This window comes from Stigmatopora nigra, chromosome 19 (assembly GCF_051989575.1).
Source record: "Stigmatopora nigra isolate UIUO_SnigA chromosome 19, RoL_Snig_1.1, whole genome shotgun sequence".
In the NCBI taxonomy this organism is placed as follows: domain Eukaryota; kingdom Metazoa; phylum Chordata; class Actinopteri; order Syngnathiformes; family Syngnathidae; genus Stigmatopora; species Stigmatopora nigra.
This window is the reverse complement of record NC_135526.1, coordinates 5,365,513-5,382,812: the sequence shown is the minus strand read 5'-3', so window position 1 is coordinate 5,382,812 and position 17,300 is coordinate 5,365,513. Positions and strand designations below refer to the sequence as shown.

General features: G+C 40.2%; 2 protein-coding genes across 2 annotated transcripts; one reads left to right on the top strand and one right to left on the bottom strand.

Annotated features, from left to right (window-relative positions):
- Positions 1-927: 927 nt before the first annotated feature.
- Positions 928-10,656, bottom strand: kif4 (kinesin family member 4). Its single transcript, XM_077740022.1, is given in 29 exon segments — positions 928-1,387; positions 1,473-1,559; positions 1,663-1,788; positions 1,896-1,973; positions 2,109-2,156; positions 2,229-2,306; positions 2,387-2,557; positions 2,662-2,791; positions 2,899-2,996; positions 3,088-3,243; positions 3,680-3,772; positions 3,894-3,977; positions 4,056-4,166; positions 4,275-4,419; positions 4,534-4,637; positions 4,744-4,926; positions 5,423-5,524; positions 5,609-5,735; positions 6,109-6,255; positions 6,339-6,400; positions 6,503-6,678; positions 7,005-7,124; positions 7,208-7,302; positions 7,377-7,543; positions 7,634-7,723; positions 7,817-8,007; positions 8,109-8,223; positions 8,370-8,536; positions 8,666-10,656. Coding segments are annotated over 28 exon segments (3,429 nt in total). The 5' UTR covers positions 8,493-8,536; positions 8,666-10,656; the 3' UTR covers positions 928-1,165.
- On the top strand, positions 9,433-16,919 carry ammecr1 (AMMECR nuclear protein 1). Its single transcript, XM_077740020.1, has 6 exons — positions 9,433-10,680; positions 12,921-13,031; positions 13,152-13,266; positions 13,349-13,439; positions 13,738-13,834; positions 14,105-16,919. Exons 1-6 carry the CDS (start codon positions 10,196-10,198, stop codon positions 14,217-14,219), a joined length of 1,014 nt encoding a protein of 337 aa, XP_077596146.1. The 5' UTR covers positions 9,433-10,195; the 3' UTR covers positions 14,220-16,919.
- The last annotated feature ends 381 nt before the right edge of the window (positions 16,920-17,300 follow it).

Here is a 17,300-nt window from a genome sequence, read left to right as displayed (position 1 = left end):
CAATCTATTTTTATTTGTTTGTAAAAAAAAAAAAAACCATCACATTTCTTCTGGCAACTATTTCTTGATATTTACAAAATAAAGTAGAAAGCCAAGCTGAATTGTTCATTTAAAATTTGCGAAACTATTCACTCTTTGCATCCATTTTTTTTAACTAATTGAAATACATGTAAAGGCTATAAACAGTTAAAATTTCTGGGTTGTATGAAGAGCAAAAAAAAGCAAATAATAATATAATAGTTGCGAAATGATAGATCTACAACAGTTTTAACGGTTGCACTGCTTTGAGGTGTGTTTCAGATGTTAATTATTAAAAATCCTGCAAAAAAGATTGAGATATCAGATGATACGACACATTTAAAATGAAACTGAAATGTATAGACGAGTTTATGTCTTTAGAGTGAAGTGGCTTTAAACTGACAATAAAAACAGAAGCAAATTATCTTCATCATCACTAAACATAAGTCAAAACATGTTTTTCTTTAAAGTAAATGCATATTTACATATTGTTGTACATATTCATTCATAGACTGGACTTATCTTATCTGTAAGTTCAAGGAAGGCTACGCTTGAGTGCAGAGTCCAACGTCTTGAAGAGAGGGAATATGTGCACAGCAATAATGTGTGACACTGATAAATCTGTCTCTCTTGCTCACCTTTGGATTGATAGTCATCATTTCAGATGCAATTTACACCAGATAACACCATTACCTGCTGAGCCGGTCACATGCACTTCACCAATCAGAGCCGTTCTTGATGACTTCATTTTTCTACAAGGAAACATAATCATTATAAGTAAATATTCCAAAGGGAGAAGAAAAAAAACGGACAAATACATGCATCCACTATATAATATGTACTTCAAATGTTCAAAAGGTATAACCCTACCTACTTTTTGTAGTGTAAAAAGAATGAACAAAGAAATGCTTTCAGTTGGAAGCAGCTTTATTCAACATGTCCTCAACGCAAATACAGTAACTAACATAGTTTTTATATCAACAAACTAAAATCACATTTTCATTCATCAAGCTTCTGTGCAGTAAAAATAATAATAATAATTGGTCCTTTTCTAACTAAGTCGGGCAGGAGAGTCCAAAACTAACAATTGATATTTCTTCTCTGGAAATAAGAGGACAAACCTACGTCAACTGAAAAAAGTTAGTTTTTAAGAGTCGGAGGGAGGCTCTTCCATAACTGGAGTGCAGCCAGAAAAAAAACTATACTGAGAAGTTGGTAGCAGTCTTTTCTTCTTCTTGAGGATTTTGATGATAGTTCCATCTTCCTCCTGATCAGGCGCTACTTCTTCATCTTTTAATATAGTCTGGGTCTTACGGACTAACCTTAGGTCTGTGGTGTTATTGCCCTTGTCTCCAATTTCCTTTAACACCTGAAAGATAATTGAAATGAATCCTTCGTTATGCTGTTCATTGAGCGATAATGAGTATCTGGCATTTGAAAGGGAAATCACAAACCTTTGTTGTTGGGACATAAAGCGGCTTGAAGAAGCTTACATCTGAACTGGAAGAATCTCCAGAATTGGCTTCATTCAAGCTAGCATCCTGGGACACAATTGAGGAAGAATTTTTGTACGCACTGAATTTGTTCAATGGCCCCTTGCCAGTTAAAAGAGAAAATGGACCAGCGCTCTCTATGAAAACCTACTTCGTTAGCAAACTGCTCATCCGAATTCTGACATTTCTGGTGGTCACAGTTGCAATTCTCACTGCACGTCAACTTCCCTTTCCGGCAGCCACATTGGTTGTTGATACAGGAGCCTTTACAGGAGCACTGGAAATAAAGAAAAACAGTATGAACATTCAAAAGCATGTTTCATACTTTTAACAATGCCTGAAATACCCCGAAAAGACCCTCCAAGCAATAAAGTGAGTCCTTACCCCAATTGACCTGGGCTTCTTTGAGGCCCTGCAATTCTTGTCCAGTTTCTCAGGATGCAAGTTTTCCTCTTTCTGCAACTAAACAAAAAATATAGCCCTTTTCAATGGATTAAAATGTCTTTGATGATGACTTTGCGTTTTGCTTTAGACCAAAAAAAAAAAAGACATCTGGCAATGAGAGGAAGCACTCAAGTGGACTAAACTTTGCATTACCCGTCTATTCTCCTCATATAAAGTGCGCAGTCTCTGTAGCTCTTCATCCTGAGGACAACAAAGATAGTTCAGTGGTTCTTTCTGTTCTGATTTTTTTTTTTTGTATGTTTGGAAGCTAACCTGAATTTTCAGACGCTGGTGGAGCTCCTTCTCCCTGGAACGTTCATCTTTTTGCTTTCTTTCGATAAAGCATTGGACCTGCGGGAGAGAAACAACTGTTGTAGAGGGGGGGATCTGATGAAATGAGGGCAAAAGAAATGGATCAAAATAAAAACTACATTGTCCTGGTGCCTCTGCTCCATTTCCATAATGTGCTGTTGGTGTTCTATGTCCATGCTGGACATTAATGCTTGCTCATCGGCCAGCGTTTTTTTCAATTCTTGTCTACTGGCTTTCTCTTGTTGGAGTTCACTTTCCAGCTTGGCCGCGCCCACCTTTGACGACACCAGCTGAATAAAATTGGAGGGGAGAGTAAAAAAATATATAAATATATAAAAACGTTCAAGCGTACGCCCCATCCGAATTGTATTTTTGGAAGGACAACAATATTCACCTCAGCTACCAAGACCCTGACGGCACCCTTGGCATCCACAATGCTTGTGATAGCGTCTATGCGGTGCTTCATTCGCCCTTCCCCGTCTGCAGCGATGACTTTCTGCTGAAGATCGGCTATCTGGGCGTTTCTGGAGAGAAATAGCATTACAAAAGGATTCATTGAAAGGCAAGATTTTTGTAGTCATTGCATAAATAGTACTGATCCAATCAAATCTAACTGTTTTGTCTGACTGACCTGAGCTCCATTTCTGTTTTGAGATTTTCCAACTGTTTAGACAAAGGCTTCTCCAGCGCCTTCTGGTTCTCCAACTCAGAAATGATCAGTGTCCGACGCTGAAGCCACCAATTACACAAAAAGAAGCAAAGGCTAAGTCGTCATATCGAGGCTGATGACACAGAGAACAAGTAAAAAAAGAAAAATCACCCTGATTTTAGCTGCCGGTCGGTCCCCGGCTTCAATCTGCTGATTGAGGTGAGTTATTTCTTGAGCCAAGAATTTTCTCTCCTCAAGAAGGTCGTTGAGGTGACGCCGAGCTTCCTCCATGCTAACTGTAACTTCCACTTCATTGAGAAGCCAGTTCTGATCCCGAGAAGACACATGGTTAACATTAATTAGGCTGTGGAGTCCCGATGGAGTACAATGGAATACTACGTTACTATTATGAACATAGACATTGGTTATAAAGCAATTGATTAATTTCCCGAAAACTACTCACAAGGGTTAGTAGATCATTAGATAGTTTTACATTTGGACCAAATGGGCTAGATAATTAGGTTTTAGGTTGCAGCACTACTTGATGAATTTAACATTTGCTGAAGGGCAGTTCAAATATAAATTGATTGTGGGGTGGTGCAATTGTACTTTTTTTTTTTAACTTCATTAATAATGTAATTCTATGGGGGCATATGAGCAAGAGATTGGTTTCTCTTTCCATCTTGCATGGCATTTAGTAGAGTAGAAATCCAGTTAATGTTTTCTCATGATCAAGTCAGAAGGTGGAACAGGACAATACTACCTTCACTCTTGCAGCAGCTCCCTCATTTCCACGGTTCTTGACTTCCGATCTCTTGTGGAGAGCGTCTTTTAGTCTTTTGTTTGCTGCTGCCGCCTGTTGGCCAAAGCATTCACAGGTTTAGGGAATATTTTACAAATGAGAGTACTACCCCTCACATTTGAGGGCAGGTAAACTGCAATTGTACTGCACAGACGTGCAAAAGAAGACATTTTACCTCTTCCGTTTTGCGACGTAAGACATTGGCTTGATCATGGAAATTCCTCTCAAGTTTAAGTAGCTCATACTGACGTTTACGATCCTGTAAAATTGAACGATTAAAAAAAAAAAAAACATCTCCAGTGTACATTTGTAGACTAATAAAGACCAGAAGCTGTACCTTCTCTTTCAATTGTAGCACTTCTCTATCTTTCTTGCTCTTCCACGATTGGAATGACTTAGAGTCCTCCCTCATCTGTCTCATAAGCTGCGTACGCTGGCACTTCATTGCCTGCGGAAAATACGGCCGTTACTTTAAGTAGTAAATAAGTCGAAAATAGGCGCAAATAGGAAAAAAAATCCAATATATTATATATATTTGCACAAAATTGTTCCCAACCTGTATTTCCTGCGTGAGCTTGCTGACTTTCTGAACAGAAGACTCTTTGAGTTTAAGCATTTTGGACTGTTCAAGAATCTTTTTCTTCATGTCAACCAGCTGGCTCTCGAGGTCCTGCAGACGCTTCCTCCGTTGTTCGCTCAGCCTACGGGGAAATGCGCCAGTCATATAAAGATGGACGAACAAATTCTTGAGCTGCACGTGAATTTGGAATGCTTTGTATAGTTTAACCGCCCTGAAGAGCAAATAGAGCGCTTACTTGGCCTGGTTGGTGTCTTTCTTGGCAGTCTGAAGTGCTAAAACAAGCTGTTCTTTCTCCTTTTGCAGCGAGTTTACAGTCATCTGCAGCTCATTCAAGTTGTTCTGTAGGATGGCGAGAATGGCAAATGACCATCCAGTTAATAAGGCACTGAACCAAAGTCACTATGTGTACAACCCCAATGTGACAATGGGATAAACTTTTGCTTACCTGTTCCTCCGACTGTACCGACTCCAACTGACTCTCGTTCTGGCACATCTTTTTGACCAATTCCTCCTTCCATCTCAACACTTTGTCGAGCTCGATCAGCTCTTTAGACATCTGAGCCTGCTGCAGTGCGTGATGGGCCGTAAAGCCATCTAGCGAGAGCTTTCCCTCATTTGCGTTGGCATCCTTAGTGATGAAAAAATAAAATAGGCAATTTGGGTTTCAATTTCACTTGGAAACCCTGACGGACAAACAGTAGCAGATATTTTTTCAATTTTTCATCAAAGTTCAGGATGTCAAAAGAATCCATACTGAAAGGTTGCATTCGGATACGTATGCAAGGAACCTATGGCTCGGGGAGCCATATGTGGCTCTTTTGATGGGTGTATATGGCTCTCCACCTTTTTAAATCATAATGTTTCTTCATTAGACTCTTCTGCATGCATTCTTTCATTAATACTCATTGATTAGCAACAGTGAAATAATGCTCTCAAAAGATTTCTGACTTTTTTTTTACTTTCAAAGTGGTTAAATGAATAATAAATGCTCACATTTTCGTGTATTTTTACTTTTAAATTCTGAGTATAGCTCTCAGGAAATAAGGTTCCCGAACCCTGCTCTAGATGTATGATACACTGACCAAGAGGGATGAATGAACAAACTATAACAAACGTCAACTCACGGATGAGGATGCACTTGTATCACCGACGTTGCCCAATTCATCTTGGTCATCCACCTCAGTGGTCATGGCGTCGATAGAGGCATTAATGCCTACACTCTCGTTCTAATAGAATATTTTAGTTAGGGAGAATTAGTAAGTAGATGGACAATATATCTATTATTGTGGTTTTAGTGGTGATTTGCATACCTTGAGTTCCAAGATAAGGTTCTTCAAGATGTTTTTCTTATCGTTTTCTTTCAACTCTTGATCCTCAAGGGTCTCTAAAAGTTTTTGACGATTTACACTGCAAGTATAAAACAAAGGCATCTTTGAGCTATCTTGACCCATGTGACCCACTTGTAAAAAAAAAACAATTTGTAATAGCGCATCAACAAATGCAGCAGTTTCTTTATAAATTTGCCATTTATATCATTAAACAGTAACTTTGTCAAATTCCTTACAAAACTCCTAATTTTGTTCGAATTTAATTTTTTTTTTTCTGCCAGTCCAAATGGATTGGACCTCTCCAGACATGTTTATATTCAAAACATTAGGAAAAACCATGAAAAAGAAAAGATTTGAAAACCTACATCGCACGTTGCTGAAATTGTTGGAGTTTCTCAATCTGAAAAAGAATATGAAATTGAATATTTTTCCTCCAATTCTCCATAATTTCTTCCTGAATATTTTAGGGCAATGGAGGCAACTTTTTTGATTTTGTTTGTTATTTTAAGCTACGCACCATAATATTCCTCTCAATCATGAGGGCAGTTTGTCCCACAGTCTCACTCAACTCTTTGCCCAATTTGTGGTTTTCTTCCAGCAACTTCTTCATAGTCTCGCTTGTCTCTGGCCTGGGTCCGAAGGAAAATAAGACAAAGCAAACTTAACTTAACTTAACTTAACTTTTGCAAAGCCTTCCAAACTTGCATCTTACCCGTTGAGCCCAGTTGAAACTCCTCCACGTGCGTGAAGAAGCATTACCTGCAGCTCCTGAACCTGTTAATAAAAAGACTGTCAGAACTCGGACTATTTGGGCAATTTCATTAAATAACAATTGGAACTTCATTTTTTTAAATTTTGGTAATGATTTCCATGCACCTGTGTATGCAAGCGTCCAATTTCCGCCGCTCTGGGGTCGATGTTCACGATAGGCTTGTTTTTAATTTTCCGAGCTCGGTCAGCGTATCGGAGCGTGTTGACGGTTTCCTCCAAGTTTGAGTCAGCAGGACTGATGCATGCAATCATTAGTGTGTGACTGTTGCCTCCGAGGGAATCTAATGATTACAGTATGTGCAAACAAGGTCTTGTTGTTGTCAAGCATAAAATAGCTTTTTCCAAATCTTTTTAAACTCAGTTCATTTTATTTACTGCGAGCCATACGATTGCTGCTGCGCAGAGAAGACGAGATTAGTATGCAATTGCGCATGCGCACAGCTCAGAGGGAACATTGGATGGTATCCCTATTTGAGCTATCCCATTTTTTTTTTTTTACATTCAAACTGTGGTTTTTGGACAGAAAAGGAACAATTCAGCTATTACTCGTGTTGGGTGAATGGAGGATGTGTTGGAGTCTTGAGCTAAAAATAAAATCAAAGCCTACCTTGTAACAGTCGAGTGAGTTTAGAATCTCTGTAAGGGACAAAGACATTTTTCTTGCTTTCGTCACCCAGAGCACTGATCACGTTGCCCAAAGACAAAAGGCCTCGATTGATGCTGATGCCTGAGGGGGAAAATGTAAGCCAAGACATAATCAATTCAATCCACCATCACGCTTAGGAGCAGCTTCCAAGTTCAGTATCGTACCTTCTTTCAAACGTTCTCCCTCTGCTTTTGTTTTCTTTTGCCTCTCTGAACCAGCCAGATCCACCAGGTGCAGTTTTGAAACAATGGAGTCAAGTCTGTGAAAATAAACCAAAATAAGGCAAAGAAACGGATGACTCTTGTGAGCCAGGCAGGCTACAATAACACTAACTTGTCTTTCCCCTTTCGCTGCTCAAGTGTAATGCTGAAGATGGCATGAGAGCGTGATGAGGCTGCATTCATTGCCGTGGAACCCACGGTGCGAGCAGAGTTGCCAAGCTCCAGGCAATTTATCATTTGTTGAGCTGAGACCACCCGCTTCTCAGTTAACCCAACAATCTGAGAAAATGGAAAGACACATTGAGGCGAAGACAAAACAACCATCAGGTGATAAATCATTGCTTTTTTTTTTTTTTAAACAACATTTACCTTTATACCTCCTTTAGGGTCTTCCCTAATGCTCAAAGCAAGTCTATCTTTAGATGTACACAACAAATCTAACACATCCTCATTGTAGATCTAAAATGAAAGAGGAAACAACTGCATGGATTAAACATTTCCAACTCTCAAATAAATATTGATCCTATGAGGAAAAAAAAAGATTCATAACACCTCCAGATAAGACACTTCCATGCTGAATTCACCGTCGCTTCTCTTTTCCTTTTCATTAAAAATGGTCCTGATGACACGTGGGATAATGCCGTTAGATGGATCATCCTCTTTTGCAGATGTGTATGCTCCCCCCATTGAGAAGGTCTTCCCAGACCCAGTCTGTCCATATGCAAGTACTGTAGCATGGTAGCCTGTCAGAAAAAAAAATAGAACAAAAATAACCTCAACCTCTTTGCTACGTTTCTCCCCTTTCCTGCTGTACGTACTTATTTTTTCTACAATCTACATTTACCTTTAAAAAGTCCACTTAAGAGAGGGGACACAGCCGTATTGAAGACCTCATCCTGTTCCACAGTGGGATCAAATACATAGTCATAGGTAAAAGCCTTCTCTGTGCCAACCACCACCTGAAAGAACAAGGTATATTGGACATACTACTTACTATATGGTACGACAACAAATCAAAACAAATATGGTACTTTCAGCTTAGATATTGTGGTTATCAGAAGTAGGGAATTCAATATGCTGAGTCTATATAACTATAAATACAGACCTGTGGTTCTCCTGGCACAAAGGTAAGGCAGCATTGACAGCCCTCATTAATTTCTTTTGGCACTAAAGGACGACATCGCAAGGCAACTCGCACCGGTATCAGCTTTGCATCCTCGTTGGCCATTATGGGGATTTGAAATAACCTTTAAAAACGAACAATGTCATTAACTGACATTGTTTATAGGGCGTCAGTTACCATTGCATTTCATTTAGAACCGCTCAGCAACTGCAGAAAAAGAAACTATTGCAGGATCAGATTTGGCAATGAAAGTGCCTTTTTCACAAACTTTGGCTTACCTTTCTTCCTTATTCTCCGATGAGGTTAAATGCAAAAAGTATCCAGAAATAAAGTAGTTTTTGCTGGATAGGCTGCAGTTTTGTTCTTACATTACATTCCGTTTAGTCGCGCTACATTCAAACATATAGCTCCGCCCCGCAATCTTGTTTTTATGGTAGATGGCACCTAATCTTCAGGCGCTTTAGCGCCGTCTACTGTACTGGAGTGTGAACCAGCATACGCAGAAAAAATCCCAAACCAAACAAACTAAGAAACGCATATTCAATTCTTCAAATTCTTGTGTATTTATCTTTTATTTGTTCTTTTCAATAATACAACCAATCTATTAACATTATTATGATCTAATAACCATATCTAATGGGTGCCTTCTTTTGACAATGCTTCAAAAAGTCGGAAAACACTATAATTCTCGGATATCGTACAACTCTTATGCCAAAACAAAAAAACAAACAAGAAATTATAAAAGTTTGCGCACTATGCGTAGCGAATGGACGCAATCAACGTTCCTGAATCAAGATGCGTCGTACATCGACACGGGCGCTTGTGCCTACAGACATATCACCGGCTCTTTTTTACCCGATCGGTGCTTTGTGGGACGCGTCTCGTAGCGACGATGAGAATGCGCTTGTTTATGAAGCCACTGAAACGGATGACAGCCTCTGGCCAAACCTTTATTTCAAACTTTCCGCTCGGCGTTTGACGGGTGTGTTTTTTTGTGTGCGGGAGGGAGTGAGGGAGGCAGGGAGGGAGGTTGGTGGGCGGGGGGCGTTTGTGTTGAGTCAGGTCCAAGAACAGACTGTGGGTGATGCAGGTGCAAACTGAGCGCTAATGTTCCTGAAATGTCTTGCTCTGCGCCGACGCGATCTATTGTGCCACGGCAGCCCCGCATTGACAGATGCCATTTTCGCCTGCGTGCTTCGAGCGCTTGGAAATCCAGCAAAGTCTCGTGTCATTAGAAGTTGTGCAGGCGGTAGCAAAGAATCCGCTGGACTATAGGAAGCAGCGTCCGTGGCACTGTGCGCAATCGCTGCTGAAGCTTGATGGCTACTGCGAACTTGAGCTCCAGGCTTCTAGTTGAAGAGCTTTGCTGCTGTGGAAGGAGCTACGACGCACGTCGGCTGGACATCTGGACCGCCCGGCGTCTGTCAAACACGGCCTCAACTTCTATGCTGCTTGACAACTGACTTGACAGCCCCTAAAGAGGGAGGGCGTCGTGTCCATCGTGGGGGAGGCCGGTCTGTATACTGTCGTGCGAGAGCTCCGAGCTAAGCGATAAGGGGAAAATGGTTGCTTAAGCAGAAAAAAAATTGTTGGGGGGGAGAGTTGGCTCGGTAAAGTCACGCAGACTTGAAGCGGCGCTAAGGTGACACTGCAGTCTTCCCGTCATATCGCCCCACTACGACATTCGTTCAGGGGGGATCAAACCAAGCGTGACAGCGGGGTGGTAGTATATCGTCCGCTATACGTGTCAACGCAGTGGGATTCGTGCGTCAGGTCTGCGTCCCCCCACCCTTCCCGCAGTGACGGTTATGGGTCGGAAGCGGTGTGTAGGTGCAGATTGTTCCAAGATGGCGGCCGGGTGCTGCGGGGTGAAGAAGCAGAAGCTGTCGGGATCGCCCGGGTCGGGGGGTCCCGGCGGGGTGGGGGCTGGAAGCGGAGTGGCAGGAACCGGACATTGTGGATCGGACTTGGGGATTGGCTCCTCGGCCACTGTTGCGGGAGCGCCGAACGTGAGCAGGGCCAACGGCCTGGGGGGATCCGGGGGTAGCGTTAGCGGCTGTGGTAGTAATAGTGGGAGCGGCGGCGGCGGCACGAGCGCGCTATCGACACTGTCTCCAGCCCCGGTCGGTTACACCTCATCCGGCCTTAGCCCCAATCTCAGCCCTGGACCGGGAAGTGGAGGCAGGAAAATGGTGGTTTCGGCGGAGATGTGCTGCTTCTGCTTTGACGTGCTTTATTGCCATCTGTACGGATACCAGCCTCCGAGAACACCCAGGTTTACAAACGATCCCTAGTAAGTCACAACTTATTGTCTCCTTGTTTTTTTCCATTTTTTTGCTGCATGCTCAAATCAACACTGTTGTATTGTCACAATAAGAGTCTTTGGCGACAGATCCCTCCCGAGCCTTTGCGTCCGATTTCAGGGCATCAACTGTCACGTCTAAGAAATACTTGACAGGAACAATTTTAATGTGAAAATCTCTCGACTGTGGCCAGTTGGAATTTGGGGCCTTGTCGAAGACAACCTTACTGACTCTACTGGCCTACAATCCATAGATCTAAACGCTGCATTAAAACAATTTGACGATCACTAGTGCACAAATACGAAAGACTATCTCTCTTTTTTTAACTGGACTCCAGAGGGTTTCTGTGCATATTTTTTTAATGAATACCTGTTAACTCTTCTATCGCCGGCTAATGTAGCTAAGCTTGTGGGCTACAAGCTATTATTAGCATGTCTCAACAAAAAGGGTGCAACAAAAAAGATTAAACTTGAATTTATTTAGTCAAAGAGATGAAAAAATGTATTCAAGCACAAACAATATGAATCAAGGAAACAGAACACTAAATAACGTTGGATATCCGTCGTATTCTTTTTAATCTCGTTAGTTCTACATTCAATGAACTCCATATTGCTACATTCAAAGACTGGTTTGGTTGGCTCTCTATTACTGGTAGCTTTATGAGGAAGCACTTTATAAGATCTGAACCATTAGTAAGCATAAACACATGCCATTATTTTTTGCCATACATAACGTCCTCAAGAGTGTTCTTTTGAAGGGTAAAGTGTAATCAAAGCGATTGTGATGTTAGCATCCATGACAAAGAAAGAAGGATCAGGGCCAGTACATAGAATTTTCTGCTCTCTCGATGTATATGTTCCTAATATGAATAATACTGCATATGCAATAGACTCTACAAGTCAATGTTGGTTTAAATTGTTTCCATTTTACCAAGTGCCCCGATCTTGCTGACAATAAGCATTTTTTTTTAGCATAAAGATGGTAATCCGATATGTTGAGCCCACGTTTTTTGAAGGCATTTATAATCGAACAATGACCACGTTTCCCTACAGCTAATTACATTTTCATAATTGGGGTTTTGGCACTCACCCATTTATGGAAGACAATGTTACACTGCATTCACTGCCAACATTCACACTTCAAATGGTTTGGGCGTGTACCTCCGTCAATGGCAGCCATTGAGTTAACAAGAAAAATCCAAAAATATCATCCATTACCGTCAAAACTAGTGCAAAATCCTATTTCAAATCAAGTATCGTATACGGAACACTTTTTTTTTTACAGAACATTTCGGATAGAGATTTTTTTTATCTCCCAACTACATTGGCACCCAACACTAATATCACATTGTGTATTTCAACTAACTTCTCTAGTTTTAGTCATATAGAATCATATTTGTTAAACACTTGTGCTTAATACAGTCCAGCCTAAGAGTCAGGAAATAAAGTTATGGGTGTTGCCACATTTTTTTCCCATTCCTCATGAAAAAAAGCATCTCATGTTTCCGCTAACAGGCCTTGCAAGCGTGACTAATTTTACCTTTCATAACAGGAAAATCCGCTGACTTTCCCTCTAAAGAAGGACTGCAGAACAACTGAGGCCATTTCTCAATAGTCCCTAGTTAAAATATGCCAACCCATTCTCATTGCTCACTATAAGAAACATAACATAATGTCGTCAGTGTCCTAACAATTTTTATTTTTTATTTTTTGCTTTGTATGTTTTGTCATGAATGATTTAATTCCATTAGGCATTCAACTATGTGGCTTTCACCCAGGCTATCAAACTTTATATTTTTAATTCTGATTAGGACAGAACCAATATGAAAGACTTGCCCATAAAATGATGCTGAGTGAGGAGAATGTTGAAATACTTTGATGCGGTCGTTTGCTCATTTTATTGAAAATGCTGGTGGCAGCCAAGTAAGTATATGTGAGAAAAGCATCTGGTTATTCTACTTATGCAAGTGCCTGTAAATCCTGGAGTATTTTACAGTACAAAGCGGGTGTGCCATTTCCTGTGTCTCGCGCCATTAAGTACAATGTAACTCAATTTTTAGAGTACAAGCAGACCTCCATCAAAGTTACAGTTCATACAGAATAATGCATATTGGTGTTCATTATTTCACATTCTACCTTCTTTTTACCAGGCCAGTGATCATCCGTTCTTCTGTCCATAAAGGTTTGAAAATCCTCCTGAAACTCATGAATCCTGTTCTTTTCTTTTGCAGCCCGCTATTCGTCACATGGAAAATAGGCAGAGATAAGCGGTTGAGGGGTTGTATAGGTACTTTTTCTGCCATGAATCTGCACTCAGGACTCAGGGAGTACACCCTTACCAGGTGAGGCATGTTACTCAATATTCTGCAAAAAATGTGTTTGACTCTCCTGTCAAAAAGAAAGGTATAACAGATATAAGCCAAGCACCTAATTGAGTTACCTTTGGGTGGTTGGTATTGTAGTGCCCTTAAAGACAGCCGCTTCCCCCCCATGACAAGGGATGAGCTGCCTCGCCTCTTCTGCTCAGTGTCTCTTCTCACCAACTTTGAAGACGTCGGTGATTACCTTGACTGGGAGGTGAGTGACTGCTTTGTCAATCTGCATATGCGTTTTTTTTAGCAATATTTTGTGTTCAATGTTTTCTGCTCTATCGTCATAGGTGGGTGTTCACGGCATTAGGATAGAATTTTTCAATGAGAAAGGATCAAAGCGCACCGCCACCTACTTGCCAGAGGTTGCGAAGGAGCAAGGTGAGATGAAGTTCTCTCTTGTATTATTATGTTGTCATTAAAATGTTCAAATATGTTGTAGAAGTCAGGTCACAAGATATGTCAGTCATTGCTTTTGAGAAGAAGAAGAAAAAAAGAAAAATCTAATTTGATCATTTGTAACTTTGCTAAGTTTGTACGTGTACAGTAACGTAAGATGATCAAAATGCAGTCAAGGCAAGTATTGATGGAAGAACGCATTCAATATTCAAGTCCTTCAAAAGAAGCTTGCTTTTGAATGAAGATAAGACAATATGTGACAAACAATATTCATTTGTAGGTTGGGACCACATTCAAACCATAGATTCCTTACTACGAAAGGGAGGTTACAAAGCTCCCATCACAAATGATTTCAGGAAGACCATTAAGTTAACCAGGTAAGCTCACACAACAGTGTCCGCTTTACAGGATGAAGTCAATCTATTTTCCCTTTGCAATTGAAAAACTTGCTTACCTCGGCCTGTTTTCCATCATCCATTTAAACCAAGAGGGTAAATTAAAGGAATAATTACAGTTTAACTGACACCTACTGTCAATGTCTGTGTCAAAAATGGCAGGGAATGAGTTACATACCTTAATATCGAACCAGTCTAAGTCAGGATGAACTACGTACGTTCTCCTGAAAATCGGTCTTCTCCCGTGCTCAGGTACCGTAGCGAGAAGATGACAATGGGCTATGCGGAATACATAGCCCACCGCCAACATCATCACTACCAGAATGGCATCGGGCACCCTCTTCCACCGTACAACCATTATTCCTGACAGCGAGCCGCATGACCAATCATTGGACCTCTCTGCGGACCATTTCCCAGGCGAGCCCGCCCCCTCCTGGTCTAGCTATTTCTACTACTGTACCATTTTATGATGATAGTTTCCGTTGCCACGCTGGCCCGTCTCCCAAGACGTCCACTTGGCAACGGTTTGCTACAACGCATCAATTGATTACAGCAAGAAATTCACCTTCTCAGTTGTTTTTTTTTGGCCTGTGGTTTTTGCAGCATAAAAAAACCCTTCATTTATATTCTTAAAATGTTAACCTTTATTATTAAGTCTGCTCAGCAAACCTAAATTCTGTGGATGGAAGGATGTCTCTTTAATGAGGATGATGTTTGGGCTTATTTTTTTATTTTATTTTAATTTTTTTAAATCACCTCTTTTCCTAACTGTAAACACTATGTAGCAGGGAGGTGTTTTTCCTCAAAGGCTGTTGTCTTCTTTCTAATACCTCTCAAAAAAAAAGAAGGATAGACGCCTCATCTACTTTTGTAGCTTTCCAGTAGATTCATAAAAGATATCATGTATCATGCTGTGTTGCACCAAACATTTTAATGGCAATACAAGAGTCTTTACACGGGCTCACAACAATCATTTTTATGTGTGCATCAACATTTTGGATCATTGAATTGAAGTAGTGTTGCACATATTGCAAATATGTACATCGTCTATTGTGAAGCATTGGCAATCCTGGCTGATACTAATATTGGTGCAACACTACATTAACCATATATTTTGAAACTTTGCCGTTATTTTTGTTTTGTTTTGAAACTTTGCATCTCTATAACCGTTATTTGTTTTCTTCAACTCAGTGCCAGACATCCAATCCATTAGAAGTGGCAAGTTTTAAATGTTTGTTCACTCTCTGGCCCACTCGCACATTTCAAACGGATTGCACGATGACAGGGCGATAATATTTCAAAAGTTTCAATTCTCTAAAAGAAACGCGGTTGGCTGAAGTTAAGGATATTCACCTTGAATTGTTATTCATAGTGCAAGATCCGAATTAAGGTCTTAAAGTCAATTAAGTAGCTCAATGACATCACCTGTGAGAAATTGAGCGTCTTATGGCAATTGCTCTTAATTAGTTTGACCTTTTTTTTTTTTGAGAGGTTCTTGTTACTTGACCAATATCTTTGGTAACAGCCTTACCCACTGGCGGATTTCTTTTTTTATTTTATGCAAAAAAAAAAAACGTCAAGGGCTTTCGGCACTCCATCCACAGCTCACCCGAAGCGACGTTTAAAGTTGTGTTGCCTTAAATGAATGCGTTAACAACAAACGGGCCTGGAGAAGATGCTCGGTTCTTGTTTTTTTTCTTGCTTTTGGATTCCCCGTCGGGGTGCTTGATAGTTAATTAGTTACTTACTTTTGAAGGTCAAATGGTGGGAAGAACTGGGCATCCATCCCCCGCTCCGTTTTAATCACAGCACAACCAGAAATGATCTGCTGCAAAACCAAATTGACCATGCTCTTTAACATATATGTCTTTGTATACACATGCAATGTGTTTAGTTGCATGTATGTATGAGTATGAGACCTATGGTTTTCTCCATGATATACACAGTATATATTATGCTTGGATACTCTTAAGAAGCGTTAAGAGAGTAACGACAAATAATGGTGCTATCAGACCTCATATTGGGGTGGTCACAACTTGTGACTGGTCATGCGGACTCATCCATCATCATATCATTGACTTTGAAAGATGTTACATGTAAGATTTTCTCTTCAGTATATATTGCTGCCCAAATGCGGCACATTTTAACATTGAAGGACATAAACGTAGCCCCTGCTTTCATCAAATCCACTGTGGCTGATTATGGGATGAGTTCCCTATGGGAAAATGGATATTCCTTCGGCGGGATGACCTCCAGCAGCAGACTTTATAGAATGTACTGTTAGCATTCAAACTATTGTGAGAGAATCTTACATGTGGTACCTTTACTCTCCTCGAAATATGCAGATCTGTTTAACAGGTGTTTTTTTTTTCTTTTTTCTGGGGCGTTTTTTTTTGTTTTTTTGTTTAGTGTTGTCAACATTTGTGCAGGTTTGAAAGGACAAGAAGTCACGTGTTAACCTTCTCCCCGTACGCATACCACGGATTAGTCGGTTTGTGTAATGATGCTCCATTTGGGAAGAAAAATCCAAATTGAATTGATCTAGATTCAGAGTTGTTTGGGTAATGTAGACGTAAACCGAGCAGGTTTTTATGTATAATGCGAAACTACTTTTTTTTTTTTTTTTTTAAAGATAACTTGTCCTGTTTGACTGAACCAAAGATGCAGCTTGTCAGGCTTGACTTCTTGTCCTTCCAAAAAAAAAAGACATTCCTGCAGTTGACAAAAAAAAAACGTCTGTATGTATGTATCCATCCCTTAAATGTTTCTCCACTGGTTTAGCAACCCAATCTTTCGGTGATTTTCTCATTGAAAGTATCTTTTGAAGCCATTCATGGCATCAAAGATGGTTGCAAAAATTGTTACTTACTTTGTTCGTTATCATTGTTGTTATATTGCTCTAATTAAAACAAAACAAAAAGATAAAAAAATGAAACTCCCATGGTGTGCCTCGTAGCTTTATGGGTTTATAAATGTTTTTTTGTCCCCCACAAGACCAGCAGTTATACTTTGTATAAAAGATGGATTTTTTTCTTCTTATTTTTATGCCATTAAAAGGTGGAAATACCCTGTTTTCTTTATTCTGGATCCAGTAGCTGCACTGGTGTACAATCGCACTGATACAGTAGATGAGTAGTTGGGGGTGGGTGGGTGTATTTTGGGGGGGGTCTCCACTATGGAAATGACAAATAAAATAAGAACTACAATAAACTTGTTTGAAACTTTTTACTATGTGACATTAAGAAAAAGAAAATGACTGTTTTTGTACATCAAAAGTTCTTTTCAAATATTTTGAATCTAGTTTCAAAATTATTTGAGTGGTTTTCTATGTTCGGAATTTTTGGGACGCCAACTTCTAAGATGTTTTACTGTATAAAATGACCTTTTTTTTTAGTTACAGTGGCCTGAGATAGGCTGGGAGGGTTGCCTGGTGTAACTCCTCTTACCG